At 44.4% G+C, this 17648-nt stretch overlaps 1 protein-coding gene across 4 annotated transcripts in view; it reads left to right on the top strand.

Moving 5' to 3' along the window:
- The window catches only part of COL14A1 (collagen type XIV alpha 1 chain), a 120003-nt gene that overhangs the window by 10653 nt on the left and 91702 nt on the right, over window positions 1-17648 (top strand). For all 4 annotated transcript variants that reach the window (XM_035126181.2, XM_035126180.2, XM_035126182.2 and 1 more), the window contains exons 3-5: window positions 6332-6448; window positions 10396-10539; window positions 15698-15799. In XM_035126181.2, coding sequence (XP_034982072.2) covers window positions 6332-6448; window positions 10396-10539; window positions 15698-15799 — 363 coding nt within the window. The remainder of the gene's footprint in view (window positions 1-6331; window positions 6449-10395; window positions 10540-15697; window positions 15800-17648) is intronic.

Raw genomic sequence — 17648 nt, 5'->3', positions numbered from 1 at the left:
TAGCTAGGGCAGTGTTTCTCAACCTTTTTTGGGCCACGGCACACTTGTTCCGTGAAAAAAATCACGAGGCACACCACCATTAAAAAAGTTAAAAAAATTTAACTCTGTGCCGCCCTATATTATAATTATGACTGTAAGAAACACTTGCCAAATATTGCTTTCCGGCGGGTTAGTGATGTGTATTGGCGGCCGCCAGGCTCGTTTGCACTGAGCTTTGGGAAAGAGGAGGAGAAATATTGCTTTCCGGCGGGTTACTGGTGTCTATTGGCGGCCGCCAGGCACGTGACAATGCAAATCGCCCTTCTCGTCGCCGCACGTCGCGGCACACCAGCCAGCGTCTCGCGGCACACTAGTGTGCCACGGAACAGCGGTTGAGAAACGCTGAGCTAGGGATGATGGGAGTTGTCGTCCCAAAACATCTGGAGGACCGAGTTTGCCTATGCCCGGACTGTGCCAAAATGGCAAAAATGACCGGAAGAATAAGGAATCAGGAAGAACATTTTTTGAAAATAAGGAATGGGGAAAATATATTTTTATCTTAAAAATCATTGCAAACCATTAAAATTATTGGTAGAATTGGAATGACGCTTGTAGTTAACACCGGGCTATGGTTGTAATGGAGATTTAATAGAATAGGATTGACAGAGAAGATGCAGGAGGAAAAAAATAACATAAGGATCCACAAAGGGGAGGAGAGGGAAGTCCATGGGAACTTATGGAATTCTCTTTTTGTTTTGGTTGTTTGATGATTGTTTGTAAATTTCAAAACTTGGAATATATAAAACACAAAATAAACAGTTCATTAGCAAAATATGCTAAACAACAGAACTGGCCAGGGGCGTAGGAAGATAGGGGTGTTGGGGGCAGCGCGCCCCGAGTGACGCGATCCCAGGGGCGCCCTCGCCGCTGCCCGCCCCAAAACGCATGCTCCGCCCCAAAACGCGCTGCTACATCACTGTGCATGGCGCGCCCCGCCCCCAAAACGCATGCCGCACCCCGCCTCCAGAACGCGTGCCACGTCACTGGGGGCACCTGCTCTCCGCCCCCCGGTGGCGGAGCATGAAGCTCCGCTGCTGGAACTGGCGTATGGTGGCGCCAGTTCAGTGAAAACTAGTCTTATTCAGCCAAATACATGACTGATGCCCCATCGACCCTCTACATTTAAAGCAGTAACAGCCATGACTTCCCTCAAAGAATTCTGGGAACTGTAGTATGTTATGGATGCTGAGAGTTGTTAGGAGACATCTCTTCCCCCTACAGAGCTGCAATCCCCAGAGTTCCCTGCGAAGACGGATATGTTTTCAAACCACTCTGGAAATTGCAGTTTTGTGAGGGCAATAGGGGTCTCCTAACAATTCTCTGCAATCTCAATGAACTACCATTCCCAGGATTCTTTGGGGGAAGCCATGACTGCTTAAAGTGGTGCTGTGGTGCTTTAAGTATGTGGCCGAATTACACTTACTTGCCAGGGTGTGGGAACCGAAATGAAATCAGTTAAGGCTACTTTGTAAAGGAGCCTAGAAAAGTTACTAGCCTGAAAACATTTTGCTACACCCCCTCCTACAGTAGCTTTTGCCTTTCTATAGTGGGTGGAAAGGAAGGGGACTTTTGTCCTCTGGCGGCCCACCTGGTTCCTATACTGTCCACAGAGGAGGGCCAGACCACTGCATCCTTTCCATAGCTGCCAAGTTTTCCCTTTTCTCGCGAGGAAGCCTATTCAGCATAAGGGAAAATCCCTTTTAAAAAGGGATAACTTGGCAGCTATGAATTCCTTTCACGCACACCCCACTCCTTCAATGGCTTAGCATCTCGTGCACCTGCATTCATTCATTCATTCATTCATTCATTCAAAGTATCTGTATTCCGCTCCTCAGCCAAAACGTTCCAGAGCAGCTTCCTTATCAGTGAAAACTACACAGTCCCTGCCCTTGGTCTTACTATCTAAAAAGACACTGCACAAAAGGGAAAAAAAGGGATGGAGGTGAAAGAAGAGAACAAGTGAATTCGATTCATTGTTGCCTATGGCTACCAGGCAAGTGATTAATTACAAGACTGGGTCTGACCAGCAAGTGCAGGGTCTCTTAATTTATATCCAGACAAGTCTCCTTGCTTCTACTTCATTTGAGAGCTCTTTCTCCTCCTTTTCTATACTGTTTTACCTGACAAATGCTACAATTGTATGCTTTTGCCATTGCCGTTCTTTCTTTTCTGTGGGGGGGTGAGGAAACAACCTGAAAATTGTTTGGGGGCTCCTGTTGCGTGTGGAGACCCTACAACCTAGGCCTAGAAATAAATTCAGACATGACTCATATTTTTTTGTTTGGTTTTGGGCAGAATTTAGGCCACAACTTCATTGTTTACAAATCAAGTGAGTGGTTGCATAGGCTCTGGTTCCCAAAGCTACCTAGGTAGCACAGACTCAGGGCACCCACGAGTCAGCATACAGGTTCACACCTGGGACGGGGAACCCATCTGGCAGGGCCAGCCGGGCCCTGATTCCCCCACATGTGCCCAGACACTGGATAGGGCACCCACTGGGGAATACCAGCCATTGGTCAAATGGATTCCTTTAGAGGAATACCTGTTTTGATAGGGTAATAAGGTCTCATTCCACCCCTATCAGCATGAACCAGAGCCTATCCATAGAATCATAGAATCATAGAGTTGGAAGAGACCACAAGGGCCATCCAGTCCAACCCCCTGCCAAGCAGGAAACACGGCTACGGCAAGATCTGAACCCTGGCCTCCCAGGTCTCCTAGCCCAGGTGTGGTGAACTGGGTCCAGACAGGGGGCCAAATAATTATCTTTCCTCTACCTCCACTCTGCAGGCAAAGATTGACAAGATGTCGCAGAGGAATAGCAGTGTTCAAAGACACAACACAGCATTTTCTGGGTTTGCAAAGGCCAGTGCCAAGGACTTAGCAGGTGGCCATGTATTTAGCTGCCCCACAGCTGATGTCACATGTACTGTCAGATGTAGGGCGAATCATAGAATCATAGAGTTGGAAGAGACCACAAGGGCCATCCAGTCCAACCCCCTGCCAAGCAGGAAACACCATCAAAGCATTATTGACATATGGCTGTCAATCCTCTGCTTAAAGACCTCCAAAGAAGGGGACTCCACCACACTCCTTGGTAGCAAATTCCACTGCTGAACAGCTCTTACTGTCAGGAAGTTCTTCCTAATGTTTAGGTGGAATCTTCTTTCTTGTAGTTTGAATCCATTGCTCCGTGTCTGCTTCTCTGGAGCAGCAGAAAACAACCTTTCTCCCTCCCCTATATGGCACCCTTTAATATATTTGAACATGGCTATCATATCACCCCTTAACCTTCTCTTCTCCAGGCTAAACATACCCAGCTCCCTAAGCCGTTCCTCATAAGGCATCGTTTCCAGGCCTTTGACCATTTTGGTTGCCCTCTTCTGGACACGTTCCAGCTTGTCAGTATCCTTCTTGAACTGTGGTGCCCAGAACTGGACACAGTACTCCAGGTGAGGTCTGACCAGAGCAGAATACAGTGGTACTATTACTTCCCTTGATCTAGATGCTAGGGTCTCATTCCACCCCTATCAGCATGAACCAGAGCCTATCCGCAACCTTACAAGTTTGGATTGCTCAGGTACTCAGTCTTGTTTGTTTGTATTTAAATGCATATGCTTGCTCAGAGGCTTGGGGTGGTAATAGTAAGACCCCATTACTGTATTAGGGCATTTTCACCCTCACCAGCAGAATCACATGGTGCAACTCTTTCTAAAGTGTACCACTCAGACTGCAGAAAAGGGATTGTATGTTTCATTGTTAGTGCGTAGTGTGAGAGCGAGAGAGCACCACGTCAGGGTAAAGGCAGTTCAAATATGTCTGGAGTGGTAGAGCTTGGAGAAGCTATCTCACATATATGATTCTGCTGGTCATGTAGCTTGGTTTCTGGGAGCATACCTAACTGAGATGTGGCAAAGCTGGCCTATTCTCTGTAATTCCTCTCTCTGACTCCATTTATCCACCTCATGTTGCTTGTCTCTGCTTGCCTGAATCGCTCAGTTGCTGTCATGTATATTAAATTCCTTTTGAGGCTATATACAAGACCAGTCACTTCTCACAGTTGCTCAGATAGACTGGGGGAAGTGTGGTTGGGCATTAAACTGGCCTGATGTTTTAATGGTAGGATTTATGTATGTCTTGTGTGTGCGTGCGTGCACACATGATACTTTTCTGGTTTGCTTTGGGGCTCAGCTTCATTATTTTAAAAAAGTTAACACATACATAAATTATGTGAAGTTGCTCTGAACTGCTGGGATGTTCAGGCACAGGGAAGGAAGGCCAAAAGGTGCCCTCATGTGAGACTTTTGCAGCTCCTGATCAGTTCATGCATGGATGTGCACGAACCACACGCCAGAAGGAGAAGCCTTTTAATACCATTTCAAGCACAATGGGTGTCATTTCTTTTGCTGATGATGCACATACCTGCCAAGTCTCTTGTGGAGAAATCTGGGATCGGCAGCCGCGCGACACCGGAAGTTGCGTAGATGCAACTTCCGGTGTCGCTTTGCCCATCTAAAATGGCCGGCGCTAGCATTGGAAGTCGCGTCTATGCATTTCCGGAAGTGCATAGACACAACTTCCGGTGCCAGTGCCGGCCATTTTCGGTGCCCATCGATGGGCCCAGTGACACCGGAAGTTGCGTCTACGCACTTCTGAACATGTGTAGACGCGACTTCCGGCACCAGCGCCGGCCATTTTCTGGTGCCCATAGATGGGCAAAGCGGCACCAGAAAAATGGCTGCTGACAGGAGCCAAAATGAGGGAGATTAACGGGAGAGGAGCTGAAACAGGAGACCGCTGGGAAATGGTAAGGAAAAACGGGGGTTTCCTGGGAAATACGGGGTACTTGGCAGCTATGGATGATGCAGCAACCTCACCAAGTTGAATGGCTGAGATGGGAAGGAGCAATAGGACATTGCAGTGGAAAGCTTGAGGATATTGTAGGGTTCGGAGATTGGAGCTTTTGGTTTGGCAAGGATGAGCGAGGCAGGCATAGGCTGAAGGTGAAATTGCTTGGAGGTTTGCCACGTTTAGCAGAGGAAGGAGTGGTACTGGGTGGAGAAGGAGAGTTGCTCATATGCCATCGCACTCCGGGCAATTTGCGAGGCTTGTGCCTTGCTAGTTATTTTGAGCTCTAAGGCAAGTCTGCACAACTTGTCTCCCCAGCCAAACCCAGCCCACCAGCTGCACAGGATGGCTTTCTAGATCTCTGACAACCTACTGTCTCTACAGCCTCAAGCAGCACCTAACCAGAGGTTGTTAAGCTCCTGGTTTGATTGAGCGGGTTGCAAATTGTGCAGGGCTGGGCTCAGGCAGATCTGTGATTCTGATATCGGGAATAGATGTATTTGGGGAGGGTACACTGTGGAACATCTTTTTAAAATGTTGTAAATGTACCGGCATACAGGATCGTCAACACAGACACATCAAATAAATTAACTGCTATGGCTTTTCCACACTCTCATGGGAATTCTGGCAATTTTAAATGGTCTGGAAATTCTCTGGAACGGAATTTCAGAGGACTAAAATTTGTAGGGTCCATCGGTGGGAAGCCATGTCAGTTGAGCATATTTTTGTTTATTTTGTTAAAAATGATTGCTTTAGTCATTTGCCAAAGCGGTTACAGAGTAGACCTCTTCTAAGTGGCATTCTGCCTAAAACTAAGGGACATATAGCACACTTAATTGCTGGTAGTCTCGGGAGCTCCAGACAATCAGTGTATTCCATGTTGTTAACTTGGTCCACCCACCACCCTTTGAAAATTACAATGCTCCTTTTTCCTGCATGCTCTCTAAAACATACTCAAATTTCATGCCCTCCCAAGTCTTTCACAATGTGACCTTGAACAATCTCCACTTCCCGACCCTCCAGGAGACCCCCGAAAGCTAGAAACAGCCCATTAGAATGTCCCCTGCACTATAACATAACCAAGAGCATATAATACACACCAAAATAAAGTTTGTGCGTTGACTTTGCTTGCTAAACTAGGATTTTTTAACCTCTAACCCCAACGTTTCTTTGTCTTTCCCTGTGGTGACAATAGTGCTTTTTTTTACATTTATTGTGTAGCTTATGTCTTTGGGAACTGATAATTCACCTTGACGTATTTCAACGTCATTTTACAAACTAATAGACACTCACCACGGGACTCTCCTGATAACCCGCGTCCTTTGTCTTGTCTGAAAATTGTGTCGTCTCTTGTTTAATTTGGATGTCTGTATGTGCTGTAATCTTAAGATTTCAATAAAGTGTGATAAGTCCTTCAGTGCTTATATTTTTGCTTCCCTTTCAGTGGCCCCGCCGTCGAGATTAAGATACACTGTTGTTGCTCATGACAGTGTTCAGATTTCATGGAAAGCCCCTAAAGGGCAGATTGATGGATATAGACTCCTCGTCACTCCAAATGCAGGTAAATGGGGAGGGGGGTGAAATGCTACCTTTTCCCTGTATCGACAGTTTTCAAGCTGAGCTCCAGAGAAACTGATGAGGGATTCGTCCATTGAGGATGAGACAACAGCAGCACATCCTAGGCTTTTTCTAACAACTCCATTTATTTCTTTTACAAGTCACTGAGCTGAATACCTAGACTGCTTCTGCACTAGGACTCCTTGGCATTGCTGAGGGATTGTTCTTTCATTCTAAGCTATTGTCTTGGCAGCAACAGCAAAGACCCTCACTCCCCACTTCCTATCGGATGCTTTGCTCTAAGGAAAACAACAGGCATTGGAGCCCACTCATAGGGGCTGAGGTCCCTTCACCTCCCCCCAATAAGATATATGAAGGGGCTGGGGCCCCTTGAAGTTGATGGACATTGCCATTCAAATAGTGTGAGTGAGCCCCGTCGTGTGATCAGTTATGCAGGGCATAATCCCCCTGCCCCGTATTTTATTGAAGTTGGCACCCCCGGTGACAGCGAAATGCTCTGAATAGTGTGGGATAACACACTGAACCCGAGCTCATGGTTTAACTCTGTCCAGGCTAACCGCAAGCTTTAACCATGGCTTGGCTTGGCGAGACTTGCAAACCAGGCCTACCTAGGTACCTTGTTCACTCGCATGGTCTGCTTGTGCAAAGGCCTTGGAAAAGGTTTACAGCTGAAGTTGGAGTTACCATCATAGCTGCCAAGTACCCCGTTTTCCCCGGGAAACCCCCGCTTTTACTTACCTTTTCCCGGTGGTCCCCCGTATCACTTCATCTCCCGTTTTTCTCCATTATTTTCTCCTGCCGGCGGCCTTTTTTTCTGATTTGCCCTTCTATGGGCACCAAAAATGGCCGCCGCCAGCTTCAAAAGTCGCATCTACGCATGTCCAGAAGTGCATAGATGCGACTTCCGGTGTCGGCAGCTGCCATTTTTTGTGCCCATAGATGGGCAGAGCGACACTGGAAGTTGCGTCGACACACTTCCTGACATGCGTAGAAGCGACTTTCGAAGCCGGCGGCGGCCATTTTTGGTGCCCATAGAAGGGCAAAACGACACCGGAAGTTACGTCGACGCAACTTCCGGTGTCACACAGCTGCCGGTCCCGGATTCTGCAGTCCGGGACTTGGAAGGTAAGGTTACCATTATGCCAGCATGCAAGACTCCGTTGGCTGAATACTCACAGTATTATTGTAACCGAGGGGGAAATTGCATGTTATACACATCATGCAGCCTGGATTCTTTTGAAATTTGGCAGAAATTCAGCATCATCATGCTGTTGCTGCTGAGCGCAGAACTGCAGCCTTTAGCAAGCCCTTAAAAAAGAGAGAAAAGAGTTGGCGCTTCCTTGCACACATCTGTGTGTAACTTGTAGTTTGCCCTTGAGGATAATGTTTGCTGAAGAGATATTATTCTGGCTGTTGCTGCAGAAACTCTAGTTGTAAAGAAACCGAGAAGTTAAAACTTGCATCATGCATCAAAGGTATATTTGGGGGAGAGCAACATATATTTGGACTATTCCTCTAAACCTACTCTTTCGCCTAGTTAAACAATGTTTGCATTAGGTTAAAGGCTGTTTATTGAGAGCATGCCTTATGTCTACAATATGCCTGTTCTGTTCTGAAGAGTTTGGCAGTTAACAGTTTTGAACTGCAAACACGGAGCTGCTTATAACCAAACTGTTAGGGACAGTGCTTGCATTTGATGCGTTGCAAACCTGAGTGATCAGCTGATTGTCTGGGCTTGCAGAACTGAACTTTCCAGGTGCAACTGATCGGTGATGCTTCAAAGCCCTGTCTTTAACTTCCTCACACCTGATGTCGTGTGATACATAAGGCATGGCTTGGCTGAGACAGCCTCATGGGCCAAATGGGGAGGTCTGGCAGGCCTGACTAAGCCTGTGGGCAGGAGGTTGCCATTGTCATGTAGCAATTCCAAGGACCAGACATTTTGCAATCCACCCCATCAATATGGTCGCAAGCTTCTTGCCATGCCAGCTATATGTATTGATGCAAACATTTCTCCCACAGTGTTCAGATTGGGACTTTGCTTCTGCTGCCTCCGGGGCTATATGGGACTTGTACAGATTTTGACCTAACTGCCAAAAAGTTTAGCCTTCACCTGTTTTTTAAAAAAATAATAATAAGTTTTTGAGAGTCACTATCTGGCAACTTTAATCTTCCCTTTCTGGAATTATGCCCATGCCTAAATAAACTATCATTCTTTGCAATACAAGCTATGCCAGAGTCTCTGTTCCTTTCTCTTTCATGAGACTTAAACCCTTAGGAGCCCTCCCTCTCTAGCCATAGAACTGGTTCCAGCATACTTTAGGCATGCTGCAGAATCTTCTGCAACAGACAGGTGTTGGATGCAGATAAGTCTTCTCTGGAGGGGAAGGCTTGCAAGCCACCCACTTATAGGGATGGAAGGACCTGTCAATTTCATTTCGCTGAGTTTTTCATTCTTTCAAATTTCAGTTCTTTACATTTTGCAGAAATTGCAATTACTTTTTTTTTAATCCTCATAAAATTCACCAGCATTTTAGTCTGAATTTCTCCTAATAAACACACTGGCTGTATGCAGTTTTGACTAATGTACACATTTTTGCAAGCAGTTTTCCTTAATGTAGTGTGTTTTTGTTATTCTTCACTAATATCATCATTTTAATGCACTCTTTCCCCATTACATGAATCTTTCTAAACATTTTTTGGTTGGGGAACTGCATTGCAAAATTTGGATAGTTTCAGAAAGTCCACATTTGATAGATTTGACTTTAAATGTAGCCAAATCAGATTTCTTCACTATTTCTTACTTCCTTATAAACAGACCTTGTCCGTTTGCATTTGGTCATATTAGGGGTGGTGAGTGATGTCCTCTTGTTACATGCCAAGATGACTCTAAAGTTCATCAAGTATGAATTCTCAAAAATAATACACACAGGTCACACTTTATGAATGTTCACTGTGCAACAATTCACTCATGCAAACACAAGGAATTTGTACCCAAACCTCACTATATGCACTGCAGAGTCTGTGGTTGGGAACGCATTAGAAATTTCCCCGTAGGAATCAATGGAACTCATCAACTCATTATGTGAATGGAACTCATCAACTTGCTATGCAAACACTTGCATAACGGATGACTTCCAGGGAATGCATTGTGTTCATAAATCAGGACCTGCACATACAGCTTCATAATGTGGGTCGAGCAATCATTCTTGAATGTTGCCTTAGGAATGTTTAGAATCATAGAATCATAGAGTTGGAAGAGACCACAAGGGCCACCCAGTCCAACCCCCTGCCAAGCATGTCTTCTTGACATGCTAGTTTTCTACAAGCAGCACTTTTTATTTGGGGTTGATATGCAGCCATACAGACTCCATCCCTTGTGTCTTGTAGTGTATGCATTTCAACTTCATGTTGTGCTTCATGTTATGGAAAGGGATCCCAGATTGCTCAAGGCTCTGTAGCTTTGCTACCTGTGATTGCAAAGGATTAATGAGTCATTCCCCAATGAGGAGACAGGTAGAAACACGATTTAATGCTGTATGTTCCAACTTACGCCTAGGAAGTATCGTATTGTGTCGAGGAATATATGAATGCATAGAGCTGCTTATTTATGTATCTCCATATCCAAGCTGGAATCTAAAGAGGCTTTAATAACTGCTTTAGGATTTTGGAGGGGTTTGGGTGGGGTGTGGGTGATGGAATGCAGAGTGCCTTTTTCCTCGGAAAGTTACACAAAAAAAGTTCTGGAACAAATGGGACCGTTCTGATTTGGTACAAGACAGCTTTGCATGTTTATATAGTTTAACTGTGGATTTATGTTGCCTTTACGAAATGGGAACATTGCATGTCACATACAAAAACGTGGATCTCTGTGCTATTTTTGTTTTTAAATTAAAAATGCAACTCTGATCTTTTCCCCCTTTTTGGCAGGTGGAAAAACCAACGAGCTCACTCTTCAAAACAATGCAAACAAAGCAATTATTCAAGGCCTTATCCCCGATCAGGGTTATACGGTTCAGATTGTGGCGCTTGCTAAGGATCAGGAAAGCAAAGCGGCTCAAGGCCAGTTCCGAAGTATGTTTTCTCTCCCGTTATCTACGTTTCTCACAGGGCTTTGCAAGAAGCTGGTTTTCGAGATGAGCATTTGAAATGGGTTTTGCAATGGGGAATGTGTTCTTTCTTGGCCTGTCATCACACCGCAGAGTCTTGGAATCAAGGATCCAAAGTCGAAAAGAAACGCTGGTGCAGACATGGGGGGGGGGGCAGATTCAACTAAACAGTTGTGTTAGCAGGAGCCACTGCAATGAGTCCTGCTGGTGCAACTGGGGCTTACATCCCCCCCCCCCACTTCCAACACAACCCACAAATCAGCTTGGTGGAAGGGCAAGAGAACCTCCAGAACAGTGTGTAGCAGGAAGAGTGGAGAGTTCATTCCGTAATAGTGTGACATTGATTTGCACCCTCTGAGCTCTTCCCTGGGCAATGCAGCCATACTTTATTTAGTACTTAGAGAACTCCAGCTTCTCCAGTTCCAGCTTAAAGCTCCATGGTAGAACACATGCTTTGCATGTTCCAAGTTCAATCCCTTACACCATAAAAAATGAGGATGGGGAAAGAGATAGTTTAAAATACTAACTAATAAGTGGTGGGAAAGACCCCTTCATAAGACTCTGGAGAACCACTGCCTTTGGGGAAGGGCCATAGCTCAGCAGTAGAGCTACATAGAGTAACATGCAGAAGATTGCAGGTTTAATTCCCAGCATCTCCAGCTAGGGCTGCCCCTGTATGCACCTCTGGAGGGCTGCTGACAGTGTAGACCATACTAAGCTAAATGGACCAACGGTCCAAATTGGTATATGGCAGATTCTGTCTTTTTTATGTACCAATCACAGTACAGTGGTACCTTGCTTTTCGAATGTAATTCATTCCGGAAGCCCGTTCGAGTTCTGAAATGTTCAAAAACTGAAAACTCAATAGCCAACAGCTAGGGCGCAGGATCTTGCACTCAGCGGAAGCCTCGTGGCATGTTCGACTTTCAAGGTTTGTTCGAAAACTGAAGCATTTACTTCTGGGTTTATGACGTTCGAAATCCAAAATGTTCATCAGTGTAGATGTTCGAAAACCGAGGTACCACTGTACATAATATGGAGTACTAAGGTACCTGTCTGAATTCTCCCAACTCCAGACACTGATCTTAAAAAACTCTGAGCTGGAGCATATACCAGGGTTGCCATATTCCCAAAAGTGAAAATCTGGACAAAGTTGTTGAGCCTTTTATTAGGCCGAAGTTGTTGAGCTTTTTCACATTTTTTAAAGGATTTAACAACAGCAAAAAAATCACCCCCCTTGACAATTCTGCACAAAAATACTCCTGGACGCCATTTTTCTTCCCGATTCCTGGATGTTTCCAGGAAAACCCAGACGAATGGCAGCCCTATCATATACCCTCTAGGTGCAGAGCCAAGTATGGTTGTGTTGTCATAAGAAACGGCCAGTGGACTTCCTCCGTCAGATGTAAACCAGAGTACAGGTGGGATCCAATACTTGTGGTGTGTGCATTAGCTCAGAGATTTTGGTAGCCTGCGACATCCCTCGCAAGCTCACAGAGCAGGCTCTCCTTTGCTACAACCGAATGGTATGACGTGGATGCTTATCCGATATGCAATCAGATCTTCCCTTCCGTGTCTCTGCCTCTTGCGGGGAGTGCTCTCTCTAGCTGATTTTTGTGCCCATTGGTGCTGTGGGTGGGTCAGTGGCAATGACCACATGTTTGCCCCTAAAATATACGGGCAGGGCCACCTTAACTATATCTGGCGCCCTGGTGCCAAGATCCCTCCGGCGCCCCCCGTGAGTGAGGCAGGCAGGAGGGGCGCGTGGGGAGCTGAGAGGCGTGGAGGAGGCAGCCCCAGGCTCCCGCTCCCTGCATGCCTCCAGAGAGTGGCCTGAAGCCGCTCAAAAACTGAGAGGCGCGGAGGAGGCCCCAGGCTCCCGCTCCCCGTGCAAAGCTATGGAGGCGCGCGGGGAGCGTGAGCCTGGGGCCGCCGCGCTGCGCCTCTCAGTTGTTCAGGTGGCCCCAGGCCAGCGCTCCCTGCGCACCTCTGGAGAGCGGCCTGAAGCCACTCAACAGCTGAGCCACTCAACGCTGAACACCAGCGTTCGGCGCCCCTTCCGCGTGTTGGGCAAAATACGCACCAACTGAGTGGCAACAGCGGCAGGGTCGACGAAATAACAAAGTCATCTTCAGTATCTTTGCTTGCTTTTATTTACAATTATATACACCACACTCCTCTACTCCTTTCCTCTCATTTCACAATACATCACCACCACCACACCCATGAACCATTTGGGTAGCTTAAATACAGAATTCAAAATAGTCAATTACCCAATCACATTACAGTAACCAAACTCTACCTTCAGTTATTCAAATTAGCAAAAGCTCACAGGTGTGTTAACATTCAGAACAAGGTTACAAACACACATCTCTGTGTAGCACCATTGACCACATCAGTCTTAAAGGAAAAACCTAACAACACGCCCCTGATGGCCAGGCGCCCTGGCGCCTTGCACCACCCAGCCTGGGCCTAGGGATGGCCCTGTATACGGGTCTGGACCCAGAAGGTAACCCTGTGTCCATTGGCAGAGGCCTGATCATTGCAGATGAAGAGAACCTAGTCCAAGCACTCTCAGAGCCATTTCTCAACGTAACTGGCTGTATTATTTGATATAACACTCCAATGCAAGAAACCCGCCAAGCCACATGCTGCTTTAAAGTTAAAGAGCAAACTGTTGAATGGTTGATCCAGGCTCTGAGTTATTAGCTGTGGTTGTTTTCAGAGTTGCTTAATTCCACCGGAAAAGCAAGGTTGACAGTGTGATTTAGAATGCAAGGCTGACAGTATATTCCAAAGCTTGGCTTTGGTCTGTTTTTATTGGCTGCAGCGAGACATCCTCATGGCAGCATAACGGCTTGTCTGAATGAAATCAGACATCTTGTGCCTCTTGGAGCCCGCCTTTTCTGTCTTAAATGTGGATGTGCTGTAAGTGAGAAAGAGTTCCGTGGGCACCTTAAAGACTGACATGTTTGCCATGTCAAAATCTTTTGCCGACGACAGTTATCCTGAGTTGCAGGGAAATATGTACACATGTTTGGGTGGCATTGGGAGGAGGTGGGAAACAGTGAAGTCAGCAGAGGGAAATGAAATGCTAAAAAGTAGATGCAGTGATAAGTGTCTTATTAACAGTGGTAGTTCATCCAAAAAATAAACACAATTGTGTTGACAACACAGGTGTACCAACATCGGTAAGTCAATTAACACATGCAGCATGATGAGGAATTCATTACCTTGTGAAACGCCCCGAGATCTTTTGATGAAGTGCAGTATATAAATCTAATAAATAAAATAATCCCCCCAACAACCCTTATCCCAAGTGTAGATATACCTGAAACTCAGAATAACAGGTCATACATCTGTTAAAGTAGACTGCAGTCCACAAATAATTTGTTAGTCTTTAAGGTGCCCTGTGACTGCTTTTGCTTCAGGTGACAAACAGAGCGACTCTAAGAAATGTGGTATGTAGTTAACATTTCTTAAGACCACTGAGATTCAGCTTTATTTTAGCGGCCGATTCACATAAATATTATTGTTACTATTATTTTTTATTTCATTTCTAAACCACTGAATATTTTTTAAGATCAAAATCTCAAAGCGGTTTACAAGATACATTAAAACACTGAAAGAAAACTGTCCAGAATAAAGCATTACTGAAGAAAGTATACATTCAAAACAGCAGAACTAACAGGAAGCTAAAATATCATCTCAAAGATTTCAAAATAAAACATTACAAAGGAGGTCAGCTACGGAATGCATATTAAACGCTGCAAAGTTAACAGTTTTTTTTCTACCTTAAACATTTCAAAAGAAAACATTACCAAAGGAAGTCAAATATAAACTGCATATTTAAAGCAGCCTAAGTAACAAGAGAATAAAATAATGTGTGAACAAACTGGAGTTTTACAAACTTGTGTTTGCAAATTAAGTGTATTGCGTATATCCTCACTTTGTAACCAAGGTTTGGTGGCGATGCCTTTAAGAGCGTCTTTTCACTAGCAAGCCATAATACGTGAAAAGGCCCAAAGGAAGGATGAAAAATATAAAAGGGGAAATGTATAACTGACAGATCAGTAGCAAGACTGAAAGAGGGCCATGAGCAGAACATGATTTTTTAATAAGATGCAGCCACCTCCTCCCCAACAAATGCTTTTAATAGATGGCTTTTATTAAGTCAGTTACACAATAATAGAGGCATGGTCTTGCTGCAGTATCATCCGATACACTATATTTAGTTTTCCACATTTTAGGAGGACTGTACAAATTGGAGAGGATTCAGAGGAGACTGACGGCAATGGTTTTTTTTAGTTTAGTTTAGTTTTTTAAAAGAATTCAGAGATATAAGAAGCATCTGAAAGGGTTGTTTCTAGTCTAATGAAGAACAGATAAGGGTAACATTAAAATAATTCGGCAGAAACGCCAAGAACCATTTCTCTTCATTATAGCTTGGAAAAAAGACAAGACTTTCATTAGCACTGTATTCGCTATTAGCCAATAGTTAAGGGGTTGGTTTAAGATTATACTGTAAAGCCTTTTAGGGTTTGGATACCTAAAATACTGCTTCCATTGCAGTCTCTGAATATTCAAATCAGTCATGCCTTTTTGAGTTGGTTCTCTGCTCACCAGATTTGGACATTAACGGCTCAGAGAGAGGAATTTGTGACATCTGTCGCACAAGTCTGGGACTCCTGAAGACTCTTTTCACATGGGCTGGCCTTGGGTGCGAGAGTTAAGCTCTGTTGCATCCTTGTTGCCTGCTTTAAATGTCTTGTGCAGATTGGGCCTCAGCCATGCATTGTGCTAAGCGAGACCAGCCTTTGCTGACCTGATGCCTGCCAAATGCCAATTCTGCTCATTTTGCTGGCGAACGGTTTATTTTGTTTTCTTTCTTTTTAAAAAAATCTGTTTTATTCTATTTTTGCCAAAAATTATTTGGCAGCTGCTATGGGCCCAAAAAGAAGCCTAAACATTTTAATTCAAAATTAGAGCATGGGAGAAATGGAACACAAACAGCCACATGTAGCACAACATGGTAATCTCATATAAAGAATCCCATTTTATCACTGGGGTGCAGGATTTGTTATGCTTAGGTGTTCCTGTTTTAACTCTGTCCACCTTTGCAGTTAAAGATATTGAGAAGAAGAAGGAGACCTCGGCAAAACCCAAGGTGAAGCCTGCCATCCCAACGAAGGATATTGAAAGTACACAACTTCCAGAAGTAGAAGGTCAGAGTTTGTGGGGAAGGAATGTAACACGGCAATGTTTTCAGTGTTTTCTAAAGCAGGCCACATTGTAATATACACGGTGGGCATTGTTGCAAGCCAACATTTCGTTTTGTTCTGTCTCAACCATTACTCACAGCAGTGACTTTTTAAATACATCGTTAATTATTATAAGAACAAAATGCTGCACATCAGTAACGATAATGTATTTTGGTTCAGTTCCAGTGCTCTGCACACCTGTTAAAGCAGCAAATTTAGTAGTGGTGTTCGTAAAAGTAGATCCGTTCCGCAAGTCTACATTCCAATCTGAGCATGGCCCACCAGATGTGGAGTTGGGAAGTTTTCTTCAAATCCTCCCCCATCCATAGACTTGGCCAAGTAAGGTTAGGATGTTGAGTTGTCTATTAAGATAAAAACCAACAGGAATGTGTCCTTGGAAAACTCCATGCCAATCAACTTCCCAATATGTAAGCCTTGAGCAAGAATGATGTCATTTTCTGATTAACAAACTAGGTTTGTCAAGGGTAATGGTGTCTTTGTGTGCCAGTGTAGAGTATGTTTATAATAAGACATGCTTTGTGCTTAAATGGCTTCTGGGAGCAAATCGGGTATTTTTTCATGCTATTATAGAATTCAAAACACATAGTCATTATTTGGAATGTAAAAGGTGAAAGATTTATATGATCTGAAGAAAAACCAGATTCAGGAAGTAATCCAAACTGAAGATCCCCAGGGATGGGCTGATTTTGGAATAGGTTGACTGAGCTGTCTCAGCCATAGATACTGTGATTTCATGATATATCTTTAGGCACCAGGTGAAAACATTCCTTTGTAACCAGGCCTTTGGTTGATTAACCAATATATGGCCTTTGTCTTTCTGGGAGGGGGATAGTTTTTGCCTTATTATGTATTATGTGTTCTCATTTTTATATTTCTATGTTGTGAACTACCGGATGAAGGCCGGTATACAAATAATAATAATAATAATAATAATAATAATAATAATAATAATAATAATAAAGGTTGGCTCAGCTGGAAGTACCAGTAACTCTGCTCCTGAACTGAGTTTTGAATGCAGGTGAGTTACACTGGCATAGTTTAGCCCAGCGTAAATCAGGCTGGCTTCCTGTAGTTTGGATTGCTCCGTCAGACTAGTCCTAAGCACGCTTACTTGGGAGTAAGCTCCATTGACCCCAGTGGGATGTGCTTTCAAGTATACATGCATAACACTGCTCTCTAGGAACAGGGTTACACAGATTCGTGGCGAATTGATCTATCAATGGCAACAGGCTATGTTTGCTAAGTCAAACCTCCCTTTTAGAGAGTTAGTACCCCTTTGAATGAAAGAGAGGAAAGCAATCACCTTTATTTGGAATGTAAAAGGTGAAAGATTTATATGATCTGAAGAAAAACCAGAGTATACAGTACGCCACCCTTCAGAATGGACGTAGCCCAGTCGATTTATGAATAAAAACGTGAAATGCAGAATAGGTTACATAATAAGAGAAATGGTTCAGCCTTAGAAAGTTCAGAGGCATTTTTTTTTTTGTAGCCGCTATTGGAAAGCTAATGATGAACATTGACCTGGACAGGTGAGTCCAGTTCTGATGTCCTGAAAGGCAAATGGTTTCTTTACTAATGACTGATGGGAGCTCCCTGGAAATGTAACCACGGTTTACAGAGTGTTCAATCATCAACAGAGTCTCTGTTCTTCTGGTTTCTATCCTCAACCTTCCCTGGCCAGGCACTTAGCTTCTCTTCACGCTTGCATAGTTTTAAGCTCAATGGCCCACTAATCCACTCAACCCATTTTGCCAGGATCAGCTTCTCTCTCCAAACAAGAGAGTGATTC

Source organism: Zootoca vivipara, chromosome 8, assembly GCF_963506605.1.
Source record: "Zootoca vivipara chromosome 8, rZooViv1.1, whole genome shotgun sequence".
Taxonomy (NCBI): domain Eukaryota; kingdom Metazoa; phylum Chordata; class Lepidosauria; order Squamata; family Lacertidae; genus Zootoca; species Zootoca vivipara.
The sequence above is the reverse complement of the archived record's forward strand: the minus strand, read 5'-3'. Positions and strand labels throughout refer to the sequence as shown.